The sequence below is a fragment of the Theobroma cacao genome, chromosome 1 (assembly GCF_053813885.1).
Source record: "Theobroma cacao isolate CCN51 chromosome 1, ASM5381388v1, whole genome shotgun sequence".
In the NCBI taxonomy this organism is placed as follows: domain Eukaryota; kingdom Viridiplantae; phylum Streptophyta; class Magnoliopsida; order Malvales; family Malvaceae; genus Theobroma; species Theobroma cacao.
This window is the reverse complement of record NC_142639.1, coordinates 35,851,629-35,867,568: the sequence shown is the minus strand read 5'-3', so window position 1 is coordinate 35,867,568 and position 15,940 is coordinate 35,851,629. Positions and strand designations below refer to the sequence as shown.

Genomic DNA, 15,940 nt, shown 5'->3' with positions numbered 1-15,940 from the left:
GCCATGTCTCTCGAAATCAGGCTGATGTATGCATCTTCACCCCTGAACCCCAAAAATAGCTTTGTGAACTGGTGCTGGCAAAAATCCAACTCCTCCCTTGTTCAATCTCTATAAGCAGTTTTGTGCTTGACAAAATAAAATAAGGGTCTCTTGTTACGCAAGTTTTGAGACCAGTTCTTGAAAAAAATGCTCTAATGGTTTCTCAAGTGACAATTTTTTTCCTTCTTTATAAGAGTTTTGAGATACTTCAGTTTAAACTAAATTCTGGTCATGTTGTGAAAACATAATGAAGGCCAACCATCTAAAATCAGAAGGCGCTTAAATTCATTTGTGTTTAGCTTATTGTTGCTTCTCAGGACTTCCAATAACCAGAAGAAATTTGAAATTTACCAATCGTAATTCAATATTATATCCTTTGAGCAGCATTTACAACACTTCAAGTCTTACTGCAACTGATCTGGTGCAGGAAATTCCAATGTCTTAAATGATGTAAAACCTCCATCGACCACCAAATTATGCCCACTAACATACTTTGCATCATCAGATGCAAGATAGACTGCAGCATCAGCCACATCACCCGCTTCCAATGTAGCTTTTCCTAGCACACCAGAATTATGTATCATTTTCACAAGCTTGTCAGCATCGAGGTGTGGATAAATCCTGCTCATCTCTTCTAATGTAAACGGAGTTGGAACTGCAAACGGTGATATGCAGTTGATGCGGATCCCATGCTGGCATAGCTCTGCCGCCATGGACTTAACCATTCCAATAACGGCAGATTTTGACACGCTATAAGTATGTTGAGCTAGTCCACCTATCATTCCTGTGACACTAGCTGTGCACAGAATGCAGCCAGTCCTACGTGGAATCATCACACGTGAGGCATGCTTGATCCCGGCCAAGACTCCTCGGACATTGATGCCTATGACTCTGTCGAAAACTGCAAGGTCGAGGTCAACAATGCTAGGAGGAGTGTAGCAAGGTACCCCCGCATTGTTGTACATAATATCCAGTTGCTTGTGTGTGGAGATGGTAAAATCAATAGCATTGGAAATATCTGACTCTTTTGTTACATCACAGGAAACAAAAGTGGCATTGGGTCCTAGTTCTTTTGCCGTGTCTTCACCAAGTTGGTGCTGTACATCAGCAATGACAACTTTGGCTCCATTACTAATGAACTTTGCTGCAGCTGCCTTGCCAATACCGCTTGCTGCCCCAGTGATTATTGCTACTTTGCCTTCTAGCTTGCTTTGATAGCAGTATACATAGCAGAAAAAATTTTAATTACCGCAAACAGACTAATTACTACTACCTTATATGTAATCAAAAGTCAAAGAAGAGTCGTAAAAAGTTAATGACATTCTCTTTTTTGTCACGCTTTTCCTTTTGTTTAGAACGTTTTAGTTTCGAAAGGGCCCCGATACATGAAGGCAAATACTTAGGCAACTGTTCTTACTAGCAGTTTTATTTATCTCAAAAATCAGAAAATATTTTAGAAGGGCAACTAAGATTTTAGCTTTTCTTTTCCGCGAAGTATCTTTGACTAGAGAACAATGTCGAATGTCCTGAGGTAGTGGTAGGATTAGTGGCATCCAGGTGGGATTGGGAAGAACTGAAGGGGTCACCATCAATAGGGAAGGCAAAAGGAAATGCAAAAAGAAGGGGTGAGAAGAACTGAAGAAAAATGCCTCTTTAAGCAGTAGTAGTAGAATTCTATTAGAACAAACTAACAAGAGACAATTTTCTATTCAAAAAGCTACCAATCCTTCCATCGGGTATCTTCCAAAGCTCAGACGTGCATTGTAGTTAATTAACAAATCCGCTCTGACGGTAATTTCCAATCAAAACCGTCAAGGGCGGGTACTACTAGAAAAAACAATTTCTTTTATACTTGATGGAAGATCTAATCTTCAGGGTCAAGTGGCCAGTTATGTAGCAATTCAAGACACCGCCCACATTTATTTATGTATGCTCAAGGATGATTTAAGCTTTGGTTTTTCATTATCTATGATGGACAATCATTTTCTTTCCACTCACAATTGGCGAACTGGAATCCAGTGGCAAAGGCCGAGCGAGAGTTGGCACTTGGCAGTGAGATTGGCCCTTCAAGGTTCAAGCCTTTACATTACTCTGCAAGTTCTAATGACGTTAAACTCTATCTCTATTTTTTGGATAATTTAATGGCATTGAACTCCTTTTATCTAATAGCTTAAAAACTCATAAAGTTAGAAGTACGTCCAAATGAAAATGAGGCACTTCAAATTAAAGTAAAATTATCTAACTTATTTTTGTACTTTTCCTATGAATTGGAAACATAAACCGACAAGGAACTAGACAAAAGTTTTGGATAGTCTGGTGGCACCGACCGGAGCTTCTGTCTTCAGATCACTTCGAGTTTATTAAGAGGGGATGAGATTTAGATCTCTAATAAAATATTTGTATGTTGAAGTTATTATTGTTAGCTGGTAAAAACATGGAAATGCAATAATTACAAGAGTCTAACAACCAGTATATAATTCGAATAAAAAAAAAAGAGAAGATGCATAGAGAACATCGCCATACCTTCCGGTTTCTGTCGACAGTTCCCTGTCAAAAAAGCTCTGGACAAGTGAAGCTCTTGATATGGAGACATTTTTGCTGTTTTCACATTAGCAAACAAAATATAAGCTGTACGTCCAGCTGTATACACCATAAAAATAAAAGAAGAAAAGCATCCAGAAAACAGTGCAACAGATGAAGGGGCTGTGCAAACAGGGTTGCCCATCTTATCAAAATGATGAGTTTTTACCTGAACTGTGACTCAAAAATTACTCAGAAGTGCAAAAGAAGAAGACCCAAAGACCTCAAAAGAAAAAACATGAAGAAACTGACCTTAATCCAATCCTGAACATGCTATCTCTAATGGAATATGGTGCTGAAGGATGGAGAGAGAGAGAGAGAGAGAGAGAGAGAGAGAGAAGGTAAGGTGGGTATGCTGTTTTGAGCTTCTGCCAAGTGAGGGCCAGTAAGGAAGGAAACAGAAACGAAAGAGATGTCCATATATCGTCACCATAATGCCCCATTGGTTGAACCAGTCCATTTGATTTTACCTTTGATATAATCATATGACTAGAAAGGATTGGTCAAGTTGCAAGGGTAATATTGTCATTGGGTTGAATCAATGTTATCTTTAGCTTATTTGACTTCATAAGATGACGGAATATTTGTAATTAAAATATTTTTGGTGAAAGCCTAAAAGGAATCAAGTCTTTCATCTTGCAAGGAATGGAACCAATAAAACTACAAGTCTACTATACAGTCCAGATAGTTGTAAAATATTCTTATCCTATTCCTAGATACAGCAAATCAACGAATCAAATCTTTAAAAGTTACTTAGAACTATATTAGTTATCACCATAACCTTCTGTATTAAGTAGCATTTAATTCAACTACTAGTAATCATTAAGCAAAGTAAGTGTTTTGTCAAGATATGCTAGAATATTTTGGTTGAGAAATCAAACGGACCTCCCAGAATGATAAAAGTTTGTAGTAATTTACTTTGTATTAATCTTTCTTGCAATTTAAGTTGGTTTAATTATGTAATTAGTTCTTTTATTGTGTTAAAATGGTGAATTTAGTCCTTATACAATAATTTATAAAAATTAAATTTATGTACTTTCCAAAGTTGACAGTGTCAATATAATCATTAACGGTGTTAAATTTTTCACTTATTTATAGTAAGATGACATTTGGTTGTGTTTATATGATATTTTCTTATTGATATGACCTTGAATCTGATGACATGATAATAATGATGTGGCATTTTATGAATGATGCAACGATAATATTGACATGTCATGATCAAGCACTTATATGGATTTTATGAATAGTGACATAAAATTGTCTAGTGTGAGGATTTTATGAGTACTGAGGTGAAATTATCTAATGTGAAGTTATCATGAGGAATTTATTACTATAAAATGGAAAAAACGTATAAACTACCCAAACACGCACTAGACATAAAATTTATTTAGATTTTTTAGTTATATCTACAAGTTAGTTTTTATGGTTTTCTTGTTTATGGTCTAATCAAGTAAAAGAACTAAATCTAATTAGAATCCTACAAAAAAAAGACCAAATCGATCACATTTTCATCCTAATCACAACCTTTTCAAGATCAAAAAATTATCACAATCTCACTTGGAATTTCTAAAAAAAATTGAGAAAGAAATATATAGATAAAATCTTGAAATTTATTTTTATCCAAAAAAAAAAAAAAAGCTCAATTTGTATATATATCCATATTCAATTTTGGTCTTCTTGAGTTGGGTTGCTCCCTCAGCCACCGCTGTCACTACCTCACTACCACCACATCAAAAAAACCCATCAAAATTAGACCCTATCCTTCGAAAAGCTAACCTTTTCTCTCTTTTACAAAAAAAAAAACCTTAACAAATTAAGTAGATAAAATGATAGAGAGGTAGGGACACGAAGTTGCTATGGGAGCCATTGGCCTCCATGGGGTACAAAGGAAGTTAAGGCATTGGCCTAGACTACAATGGTTAAGGTGAAGAACTTGAGATTCGTGATGGTGGAGAGAGAGGTAATGCATCTAAAGATTAGGGTTTTTGTGTTGTCAATAGAAAGCAAATGGTTTCAGATGAGATTGGAAAAAAAAATAGATCAAAAATACAAATAAGTTTTAAGATTTAGAGAAAGAGTGTTGTGAGACAAATAACAATTGAATTTAATGCTTCATAATTTAAAACAGTAAAAACAATTTAGTGAAATGATTAAAAATATCACGTCATCATTAACATATTATCATATCCAATGCTTCCACGTACATATATTATCATATTCAATGTTACATTAGTAAGAAAATTTCACATACATAATTAATGATATTCAATGTTACATTAGTAAGAAAATTTCGCATACATAATTAATGATATGAAGACTTAATTATTACAAATTATTATACTTGAACTAAATCTATCACTTGGTTAGAGTACATAAACTAATTGTATAATTTGATTAAGTAATATAAAAGGGGTTCTTGTGATAAGGAGAAGAAACGTTGCAAACAAGTAAAAAGATGCGTTGGAAGCGATAGAGAGGAAAATCGGAATAGTTTCTAAAGTTTTGAGTATAGTGGCAAGTGGAAAATAATAAAAAAAGAATTAGGGAGTAGAAGAGAACTAGAGAGAGAAATTCTAGAGGAGAATGTGTTAGCTCTGAAAGGAAAGAGAAGCCCTTATAAATGAATTGTGAGGCTCTATCTATAGTGCCAAAAGTGACAGTTGCTCAAGAATAGGTTTTAATACTTTTAATGAATGTGAGTAACTGTTACTGTTACACATTATATGGATATTAAGGTGGTAATTTTATGGCATATAATGTGAGTGACCATTGAACTAATTGAACGTAATAAGACTTGTTTTCAAGTAGAAGGTATAGAGAAGATGTATACGTGAAAAATTATATGAAAACAAGTTAAAAGGAAAAGATATACGTGAACAGGTATAAAAAAAAGTGTACGTAAGCAAGTACATGAGAACAAGGTAAAAGGGAGAAACACTACTTTAAGAAGAAGACATCTTAACTATCTCTATATCTAAGCAACCAAGCTAAACTCTCCGAAACATCCAAGATGAAAGTAATTCATCAACCTTACCACTTATTTTATTTGTTCTACGTAAATTAATACTTCACTTATTCTAGTTTTATTATTCTCTGTATAATATTACGCTGTAAAATAATTATTTTAAAAAATAGATATTAACCAAAATCAACTATTTACAAATTGCATTAGTATATTAATGGTACTGTTTTAATAATAAACAAGCTTTGATTAAGTTATATATGATTCCATGGAAATGAGATTGCTGTGTCATCAAAAAGAGGGTTAGTGATTTTTTTACCAATTTTTTGATATCTAAAGTATGCTTTATTACACGTTAAAAAAGTTGAAATAGGATGGAGATCATTGCATGGCAGTAATTCACCTCTATATGTCTAATATCCTCATAGTATGCTAAGAACATGTTCCTCCAACACCCATTCTCTTAATTAATTATCTCGCAGGAAAATAAAGAGAGGCCAAAAAACAATCATGGCAGTACTCCGAGTAACAAAGGTTGAATAACAGCGGGACAACTTTTATAGAACTTGACTCAAGCATATGCAGCCAGAGTCATTATTGGCAGTACTTGATCAAACACTAGGCCTATTGTGACTAAATCTAAACAACCAAATTTAGACGGAGCAGTGATCACCAACTATGATTTTGGTCAATTTGATGGAAACGAGGTTGAAACCATACCCCTTTGAGGCCCCGGCTTCCAGATTCTTTAGCATTCCCGGTGTTTTCATAAGGGACCATCTTGTCAGCATTTTTACCAGATACTATGGTTCCACAAGTAGAAAGTGGAAATCCCTCTGCCAATCCCAACCGCTTCTTCATGTCATTTTTCTCAAAATCGGTGCTAAATCTTAAGCCGATGCCTTTTTCTTTTGGCGACTGTGTATAACGTACCTTAGTAATGGTTAGCCTTCTATTCTCGAGCCCAAGATAAAGCATCAAATCTGTATCGTCGAAGAAGTAGAAAGCTCCATTGCAGTAAGCAGCATTTTCAATTTTGCTTGCGAAACCTATAGTGTACATCTCGGTCCATGCATTATCTCCACGACGAATCACATGCACTTTTAAATGTGTTTCATCACTCTTGGTAACGACGCAAACAACGCAGTCTTGTGAAGTTGGAGGAGATGAAAATACTGCTACATGGTCGTCAGAGATTGCCGTGTGAGGGAACTGCCCTGGAAGGTCTATTCTCGCACAAGAGAAAGGGCAGAAGAAGAACATTGAGCCTTCACGGAGTAGAAGAAGCCACCCTTGTTTTGATGCGAGGCAGGTTGCTCCATTCAATTCTGGGATAGTGATGGTGTATTTTCTGCCTGATTCAGCAATCAACACGCATTCAGAATTTTGACCGTATAATAGAAACCAAGGTTCGTGACTTGGTAAGGCTTCAATCTCAGCTGAAGCGGTGGATGAAGCAGAATTCCAATCCTTGCAGACACCACGGAAGCTGAGAAACTCAATTAAACCTAAACGATCAGCAATCGATTGTAAAAGTTCACAAGGAAGATCACTCCACTCCCTGGCTGCCATTTCGTCACGTGCTCTGGAGCCTGCAGGATATATAGACTACTTCATGTTCATCACAATAAATTAATAATGGCTGCTCAAGAAATTAAATTAATCAGTGTGTAATCAAAAACTTGTAAAATTTTATTCCAACCTAATCAAACTTAACAATTCTTAAGATTGTATTCAAAGGGAAAAACAAATGTGGGGGGTTCTCAAATTTCATCTTTCTCTCAAGTAATTCTGATGACTGCATAACTTTCTCAAGTTTCTCGAGATAGAAAAACAATGCACATTCAATTTGAAATTAAGTCTTATATATATATATATATATATTTAAGGTTTTTAGCTGTGTCATCAACCATCAAACCTAATTAAGGAGGATATTGAAGCTAGCTAGCACATGTCACATGCATCAAGCTATAGACAAATTAAAACATGGCAATCCAATCCAATCAAACGAGAACTAGTATAAAAGATGAATTTGTATATGTAAAAATACCTGACACTAAAGTACGTAGTAACAAATCAAATTAATGATATATACATCTTAGGAAAACAAATCAAAATTATATAAAAAGCAAGGCACATTGATGATTGTAAATTAGGGGTGATCATTGATAGCATACCTAATTTCCTGTAAAAAAAAAAAAAAAACCTAGAGTTTTTCTGAGGAATTAATAACATGATTGCAACTAATGCCGGCGAGCATGAATCAGGTATTATTCAATTAAAAAGAATGAGAACTGTTTGTTGATCAGGCATTAGGCTTTCCATCTTAATATATTAAGAGCAACAAAAGGCAGTCGGTAGGGTTTTGTCATTACCTTTGACTTTGAATCTGATCACACGAGTAATCCTTGTACCTGATCATAGAACAATAATTGGGATGACTTTGGAGGAGCTATATTTTGTTTTAAGCAACCCAACCTAAGAAGAACTTCTTCCAACTAAGGTCTCCCATCCAAGAATCCATTATTCTATTAATTACTTTTTCCTTTTCATTTGCATGGAAAAAGCCCATTGGACTTCAATTATGCAATCAGAGATAATTATTTCTCAATTTTATTAACTTTGTATCCTCTTTTAAAATTTGAATAGAAATTTTTACATACTAGAATTTTCATATTTTATTTTTAATTTTTCTATTTCTACGTCCCTTACAATTCTATAAATATTAAACAGCAAGGAGATAAATTTATAGTAAGATTAAATAAGCCAAGCCCTATAATTATACGAGAAGTATTTTTCGAGAATAAAATCCTAAACCATAACAATATAAAAGAATGTGCCCCTAGGATTGTTCCCATTTTATGGAAAGGAATCAAGTTAAAGAAAAACCAGAAAAGATTTTGAGTGCATTTGAAAACCGGAAGGGCGTTTGGTCTAGTGGTATGATTCTCGCTTTGGGTGCGAGAGGTCCCGAGTTCGATTCTCGGAACGCCCCATATTTCTGGTTTTACCTATTTTTATGGCTTTTGGGCATAATCCTAGACCCAGCAGCACACGCATACGAGGCTTGGGCATCTTCGTCTTTCAACTTCGCACAGTGTGGGCATGGATGCCACTGGGAAGTCGGAATGAAATAAATCAAAATCTCATTCGCAATATTTTTTTTTGTTTGTGCTTCTGTGCAATAAAATAGAGAAGCCAAAGAGGTTTGAAAATGGCAAAAATAAAAGACCAATAGGGGCATTCCGAGAATTGAACTCGGGACCTCTCGCACCCTAAGCGAGAATCATACCACTAGACCAAATGCCCTTGTTGTTTGGTTACTTTAAAAAAATTTATAAATATCTTTAACCATACGATACAGGTTTCCCTCCAAAAATATGCTCTGAATTGTTTCCCACTCGATCCATTATTTTCCATTTCCCATTTCCCCTCAAAAATTAAAAAAAAAATCCCACGCTGTTTCTGTTGCATAAAATCTGGTTCTATGTCACCCTTTCACTTTTCCTTTCCATTGTTTAGGAAAATTAAGTTTTCCAATGAATGATCGCCGAGAAAATTCAACAAAATTGAATGGCTGATTATCATAAGCTCACTGATACTCTGCTCTTTGAGTCTCAGTCCCCGTCCGGTAATCTTTCGCTTTTTTTATTATAATTGTACCTTATTTTTCTGTTTATTTTGTAGGATTTTTGTTAATCACGAAGAAAAGTCTCAAAAATTGATGAGAGAAAATACATCTTGATTGGACAAATATGTATTGATCGGAGTTGGTCTAATGATTTTTTTTCTTCTTTTTTCATCTCGATTACAATGTAGGAAGTAGGTTGAATGAAGATGGGTACGGAGAGTTGCAAAACACTTCCGTTTTTGATGATACCATTGTGCTTGATAGTCCATTAAATGAAAACCAAACCCAGTTGGAGAATGTTTGCTTTGACACTGAAGTAGTGGATGATGATGATCTAGGTAATATGGAGGATGTGAAAGCTGGACAGTTACTGTGTGAGTTTGATATGGAAGTTGTTCTTGACAGTGAGGATGAAGGAGTTCGTAAAACCAAGTCTGAAAGTTTTGTTGACGGTAAGATCACCGGAAGATTGGAAGAGAAAGAAGTAGACCTACCAAAGAGGGAGAGACAAACCCAAAGTTTAGATGCTGATGCAGTTGATAAACAATTTGGTGCAGGTTAGTATTCCCTTAGTTTCAGTTTTTTCATTTTTTGATTAAAAATTTCTTTTTTATCTTACAGTGCCTCTTTGTTTTTTTTTTTTTTTTTGGGAAATTGTGACCAATATGATTGCTTTGTGTTATTGTTTTTATTGAACCTCATGGTGTATATGGTAATTTTTAGATAACATTTACTATGGTTTAAATTGAAGGGAAGAAAGGGTTTTCTGTCAATACTGATAGGAGTCATGGGAAAAAAGATGTGACTCGGTTGTCTGTATGTGATCATGAGACTGGAAGGCTGGAGTATGTCTGTTCTCAAGAACCTGAAGAGTCATCCCAAGCTAATGCACTTTGCTTTGTGGATAACTTCTTGACCTTCAATGATGCGGATATGTGTCAAAGAGTTGAAGAGAGAACAGGTGCACGGAAGAAATCACCTCTTGTCTCGACTGCAAAGGGAACTCAACGTTTGGCTAGGATAATCAATCGGGGATCTCCAGTCAAAGAAATGGTAACCTTTGAATGGTTTGAGAGCGATCAGCATGGAGAGACTGATTCCTTTAGCAGGAGGATGACAGCATCTTCTGAATTTGGGGACTTCAGGCAGAGGACTGATAAAAGGCATCAAAATCTCCACAGTAAAAAGGAAAGAGGCTTAAGCAACGATCATGAAGAGAAGAAAGAGTCTGTAAACCTCGACAAGGACATTAGATGTCCAAGTCATTCACATTCAAGTTTCATGGAGCAGGGTTCGAAAGTGAGTACCAAGATAGAACAAGAATCTGAAAGGAATCTCATAAATGGATCCGTCAAGGAGTTGGATAACCTCATGCGGAAAGAATCACCATGGGAGAAGGTTGAAGCCAGTGGTACTGTAGGAGACATACCAGACATGTTTGATGTCGGAATTGGTACTCAAATAGCTGCAGAAGCGATGGAGGCTTTGTTTTATGGTCCCCCTATTGGTTGCAAAGCTGGTGATATATGTGAAGGTCCAGAAGATTTCCACACAGACTTTCCTGAAGACAAAACAAAGAGTAGAACTGATTTGGAGCAGCATTCCCTTCAAAAACCTGCTGCCTCTGAGTTAGGAGACAAAGCAAAACAGTCAATTCGAAGAAAGCGGTCTACTAGAAGATATAGTAAAGAAGTTTTTAATTCATCTTGGAACTGTAATTATCAGGTGTTGCATCACACTATAAAACCAAAACCATGCAAGAGCAAGCAATCAGAGGCACATGCTGTGAGCAGCAACAACCTAAAAAAGTGTGTGAGTTGTGTGAGTCCATCAATTCCAGATGAGCAAACCTTGTTCAGGAAACAACTGTCACGGAAGGAACCTGTTATTGATCAAACTAGGCACTGGGATGGAGCTAGCATGAAAGGGACCAAGGACCAACCAGCTAAACATAGAGTAATGACCAATAATGTTAAGGAAGGCAGAATGCTTATATATAAGAGGAAGAGGAAACGTGTGGTTGCTGATCCACCTAAATTGTTGAATGGCAAGCAGAAATGCTCCACGTTGCATTCTAATACCTCTGCTCAAGCTTTAGATGGCAAACTGAGTGAACAAGAAAAAATTAGTCCACAAGAAGCTGCAATAGCCAGATTTTTAAGATTAATTCCCAAAGGAAAAAGAACACGCCGTAAAGTGCCAGTCCATTATGGTGGAGCGAGTAACATGCTTGCTTCGCTCACTAGTGTTGGTACAGAAGAACACAACCTGCATTCTGTCAGAAGTCAGAAAATGCCAGAAGATGATGAAACCACTTTTAATAACTTCAACATGAAGGGGAAAAAGTGTTCTGCCATCTCTCTACTTTCTTTAGAACATAATTCTGATGAAAGTTTATCAAGACGGAATTGTAATGAACAAATTGCAGGTATTGTTACAAACAGTGATTCTGCAGTCACAAGCACTAGAATATCTGCTTCAAACTTGGATAGATCCAAGACTGTCCAAACTGGCAAGCTAGATTATATGGATTCTACATTAGTTATCAATGGCTCAGAGAACTATAGTTTTGGAATATTGCAGAAAAAGAGTGTTGAATCCTCTGGTACTGAATGTAATACTAGAGTTAGTTGTAGAGAAAGTGTGAATGAGACATCATTCAACAATATGCCTTACGTATATCATAGAAGACATTGCAACAAAAACCTACCAAAACCATCAATTTTGAAAGAGCTTAATGGATTAGGTGTTCCTGACTCAATATCTGATTTTACACGGAAAGGTTTCAGAACACGAAGAGAAGTGGCCTTTGTTCGAGTCTTGTTTAGCCAGCATTTGGGTGATGACATAATCAAGCAGCAGAAAAAGGTTTCTTTTCTTGTATTTTTGTTTCTAGTTCACCAGACGACTTATGAGTCTTGATTGTAATATTCTTTGATATGCTTACAGCTAGCTTTTAATTTCTGCAGATCTCTGCACGGCTGGGTATTTCTATCACATCATGTTCCATGGATGCCACACATTTTATAGCAGACAAATTTGTGCGTACAAAAAACATGTTGGAAGCCATTGCTCTTGGCAAACCAGTGGTGACGCATCTATGGCTTGATAGCTGTGGACAAGCAAGTTGCTTACTTGACGAGAAAAATTACATGCTGAGGGACTCCAAAAAGGAAAAGGAAATTGGCTTTAGCATGCCTGTTTCATTGGCTCGTGCAAGACAGTATCCACTCCTAAAGGTGGTTGTCTGAGGCTATGAGATTTATTTCTAACCAGATATCTCTTTTGGTTGCTATAAACTTGTACCCGAAATTTCTCACATTACTGAACATCTTGTATGCTGATATCTATTATCTCTCGACAGGGTAGAAGAGTCTGTATCACCCAAAATGTTAAACCTAATAAAGAGATGATCACTAGCTTGGTCAGAGCAGTTGGAGGTGAGGTACGTGTATCTACCTTCATATCATAGGTAATCTACAGCTATTAGTCATTACTGACGTTTGAATCTAGTTGATATTACTTTATCTGTTTTCCTTTCACCTTTTCTTGTGTCTCAAGATGTGACCATCATTTATATATATCATTTTCCTCTATCATAAAGTAATGACTTCCTGAAAATTGCTCCTCAGGTAGTGGGGACTAGTCAGAAATTGGCAGCAAAAGATCAAAAGATTCCAGATGATCTCTTGATTCTTTCTTGTGAAGAAGATCTAGCAATCTGTGGACCCTTACTTGATAAAGGTTGTACATTGATATTTCCTCTTTTCGTTCAAAATGATCACTCAGCTTTCTGGTAATTGAAAAAGTATACTTTAAATGCAGGAGCAGCAGTCTATAGTTCAGAGCTTCTGCTGAGCGGGATTGTCATCCAAAAATTGGAATATGAGAGGTAAATGTTATGAAATTTATTATGAAATAGTATCCTTGATTTTGCACCATCTCGGTTGTGCTGGTTAACATTGGGTTGAAGAACCGGCAAGATCTAAAATATGCTGTTTGCTTTGCATACTGCATACTTGATTTGTTGTGAGTCCAGGGCCATCATTATGCTCTTTGCTTAGCGTAGCATTTCAATTCATTGTCACGTGAGGAAGATTATCCAAATTCTCCCAAATGCAAGTCATACGAGCTTCTAATTTGGAGCCAGTAACAAGGCACTTCAGAAGTGCAGCGATGACAGTTTCCCAGGAAAAAATTGACCTGCTGATAATAGTATAATCATCTTGCAACTCTCCTTTACGTGTCTGTAGACGGTATAAGGACCCTTGAGAGAATTGTGAAGACTAGTTAGCAGAGACTGACTAATACTCCGTGAATCAATCATGGAAAAGAAATTGGAAGAAAAATTACAGAATCCTTAGGCGTCGGATTTTCCCCTGTTTTGGTATCATATTTCTATTGTCTGACAGAAAATGAAGAAAGCGTATTGTTTTCTTCTTCTAATGCTGCATTTTCCACTGACAGGCACCAACTCTTGGTCAAGTTTGTGAAAGAAAAAAGAAAGATCTCAGAGGGGAACAGACACAGCAGAAGGTTAAGCAAACGCTAATCTCTCTAATCACATAAAAGTATAATTAGAATGAGTCAGTTATATATTTTGTATGAAGCCCTCTTCTACCAGATTACAATGGCCACTAAAAGGGGAGAGATGGGCCATGTCGATTATAAAACTCTTGCTGACTTCTTAATGGCTATCACATGATATATACATATATTTATATATATATTGTAAAGTGGGACCTATTACTAAATACTTAGGATACAGGGTGTGTTTTGTCTCCAATCCTTATTTTCACCCTAATTTTCACTATCAAATACCTTTGCAAATGAAGGCTGCTGTTAATCTAGCGGATATGTAATGGCCACCGCAGTTTTTTAATGTGATTGTTTAGCTCCAAATACAGGAGTAGAGCCCTAAGAGCTCTGGGAAAAAGGGGCGTTTGAAGCATAGATAAACCAGTGATCGCAAGCTCTTAATTAGAAGCTCAAATCCACAATGCACCGAAACTCATTGCCTTCTGGCGAAAACTGGCGAAGCTATCGCTACAACATATAAAGCAGGGCTGCGTAGATTACACAAAATCAAAAGGCAGCTACTAATATTTATTCAAATAAATTTTCAAATTATATTAAAAAAAGTTAATTTAGTTTTTATTCTTTTATTATATTCAAATAAATTTAAATTTTTATTTTGAATCAAATAAGTTTTTTTTATTAATTATTAATTAATTTTTATTAATAATTTTTTATGTCACATCACTTGTCATGTGATATATTAATGTATTATGTTAATAACATTATTGTTATGTGACATATGACATGATATTAAAAATTATTGATTTGAAATTGAATCTTTTTTTTCTTCAAATATCTAAAAATTATTAATTAGGCATTTGAAATAAAAAATTAAAAAAATTAATTGTTTCAAATGGATTATCATTGTTTCTTGTTTGATTGTTATCTTTTAATTGAAGACATCCTCCTTAATTAAAAAAAATATAATCTAACTTTTCTACCTCGATTGAAACTATTGTTGCTCAATTGAAAGTTGGTGTAAAGAAATTCAAGAATACTAAAAAACGATTTTGAGAAGAGGAAGAGTAAAGGTAGAACACATAACATTTATAATATTGAAACTGACAAAAATACATAATGTTGTTTCATAATAAAAGAAAGTCAAACCTTTCTCTTTTTTTTTTTTTAGAATTTGTAAAGAAAATTTGATGCTCTTCTCTTCTTTAAAATCTAAAAGAGAAATATTGAATTTTATTTACTAATAATAATATATTCTTTCTCTACATCTTTTACAGTTTTTGAAAATTCAAAACTACTTAAAAAACGATTTTTAGAAGAAAAATAGGAATTGTAGACAGAGAGATAACATTTTAGCTATAAGATACGTTGAATTTAGAGAATATTGAAGAAAGTGAAGGTTTTGTTTATTAAAAATGATGACTTTAATTAAAATGATGATAATCAGTTTAAAGCAATTAGTTTTTTTTATTTTTTGTTTCAAATTCCTATAATTAATCATTTTTTAACATTTGATTAGATAGAAAAGAAAACACTCAATTCTCAATCAATAATTGTTTATGGCACGTCATTTACCACTTAGTATGTTTACACAACACGAATTATTGAGTTTTTTTTTCATTTTACTTCTTTTTTCTTTTTTCCTTTTCCTTTTTTTTTATTTTAAAATTATTTTTCTTTTTTTTTTCTAGAATTATTTAAAAAAAGATTACCAACACCATGACAAGAATTTAGTCTTCCATGAATTTGAAAGCACGTCAAGCATAGTTTACGAGGTTTAATATAAAAATCTAATGTTAATTTTTCATTGTGCTTTATATCTATTTACATTAATAAATCTAAAAACTTATATTTAAATTTTTAATAAAATTTTATATTATAATTTAATTTTTTTCAACACTGATTAATTTTTTATTCCAAATTGAATCATTGACCTAATCTATAATCTTAATTGCTCTTTAACTACTCCTACAAAATTCATTAGCCACTGCTCAAGTGCTCCTATGATATTGTTATACACCATTAACAAGCATAAAGTTTCTCTTATGTAAAATTCTTACCCTTTAAAGTTGTCTTAAAATTTAATGGTCAGTGATGTTATTTATTTGGAAGGTAGAACAATTTGATTTGTAAATGTAATTGGTGTTAAGGGTGTGCAAACGGTTATTTCGATTAATTCGATTTTGGAT

The 15,940-nt window shown here is 34.7% G+C and overlaps 3 protein-coding genes and 2 non-coding genes across 6 annotated transcripts; 2 read left to right on the top strand and 3 right to left on the bottom strand.

Moving 5' to 3' along the window:
• Positions 1-365: 365 nt before the first annotated feature.
• Positions 366-3,033, bottom strand: LOC18613463 (NAD(P)-binding Rossmann-fold superfamily protein). The gene is made up of 3 exons (XM_007050704.3): positions 2,872-3,033; positions 2,563-2,637; positions 366-1,248 (listed from the first exon to the last, which is right to left on the bottom strand). Exons 1-3 carry the CDS (start codon positions 2,889-2,891, stop codon positions 444-446), a joined length of 900 nt encoding a protein of 299 aa, XP_007050766.2. The 5' UTR covers positions 2,892-3,033; the 3' UTR covers positions 366-443.
• Positions 3,034-6,253: 3,220 nt separating this feature from the next.
• On the bottom strand, positions 6,254-7,156 carry LOC18613462 (F-box/kelch-repeat protein At1g57790-like). Its single transcript, XM_018118100.2, has one exon. The coding sequence runs from the start codon at positions 7,154-7,156 to the stop codon at positions 6,254-6,256; it is 903 nt and encodes a 300-aa protein (XP_017973589.2).
• Positions 7,157-8,507: 1,351 nt separating this feature from the next.
• Positions 8,508-8,579, top strand: TRNAP-UGG (transfer RNA proline (anticodon UGG)). The gene has a single exon. It is a non-coding gene; the product is annotated as a tRNA-Pro (tRNA).
• A 242-nt stretch (positions 8,580-8,821) lies between these two features.
• TRNAP-AGG (transfer RNA proline (anticodon AGG)) lies at positions 8,822-8,893 on the bottom strand. Its single transcript has one exon. It is a non-coding gene; the product is annotated as a tRNA-Pro (tRNA).
• Positions 8,894-9,042: 149 nt separating this feature from the next.
• On the top strand, positions 9,043-14,001 carry LOC18613460 (BRCT domain-containing DNA repair protein). Of its 2 annotated transcripts, XM_007050700.3 has the most exons (8): positions 9,043-9,215; positions 9,404-9,772; positions 9,967-12,083; positions 12,185-12,454; positions 12,580-12,660; positions 12,848-12,959; positions 13,041-13,107; positions 13,683-14,001. In XM_007050700.3, exons 1-8 carry the CDS (start codon positions 9,158-9,160, stop codon positions 13,765-13,767), a joined length of 3,159 nt encoding a protein of 1,052 aa, XP_007050762.3. In that variant the 5' UTR covers positions 9,043-9,157; the 3' UTR covers positions 13,768-14,001. The 2 variants fall into 2 exon arrangements, with proteins under 2 accessions (XP_007050762.3, XP_088659818.1); XM_088803692.1 differs by lacking the exons at positions 13,041-13,107; positions 13,683-14,001 and having other exon boundaries at positions 12,580-12,687; positions 12,848-12,939.
• Positions 14,002-15,940: the final 1,939 nt, after the last annotated feature.

Bases quoted from the DNA above. Each gene is read 5' to 3' on its own strand.
- LOC18613463 (XM_007050704.3), bottom strand. From the start codon at position 2,891: ATGTTCAGGATTGGATTAAG. The intron at 2,638-2,871 runs GTCAGTTTCTTC...ATGTGAAAACAG, and splicing joins ATGTTCAGGATTGGATTAAG to CAAAAATGTCTCCATATCAA. The intron at 1,249-2,562 runs GTATGGCGATGT...CTGCTATCAAAG, and splicing joins CTGTCGACAGAAACCGGAAG to CAAGCTAGAAGGCAAAGTAG.
- LOC18613462 (XM_018118100.2), bottom strand. From the start codon at position 7,156: ATGGCAGCCAGGGAGTGGAGTGATCTTCCTTGTGAACTTTTACAATCG.
- LOC18613460 (XM_007050700.3), top strand. From the start codon at position 9,158: ATGGCTGATTATCATAAGCTCACTGATACTCTGCTCTTTGAGTCTCAG. The intron at 9,216-9,403 runs GTAATCTTTCGC...ATTACAATGTAG, and splicing joins TGAGTCTCAGTCCCCGTCCG to GAAGTAGGTTGAATGAAGAT. The intron at 13,108-13,682 runs GTAAATGTTATG...TTCCACTGACAG, and splicing joins CAAAAATTGGAATATGAGAG to GCACCAACTCTTGGTCAAGT.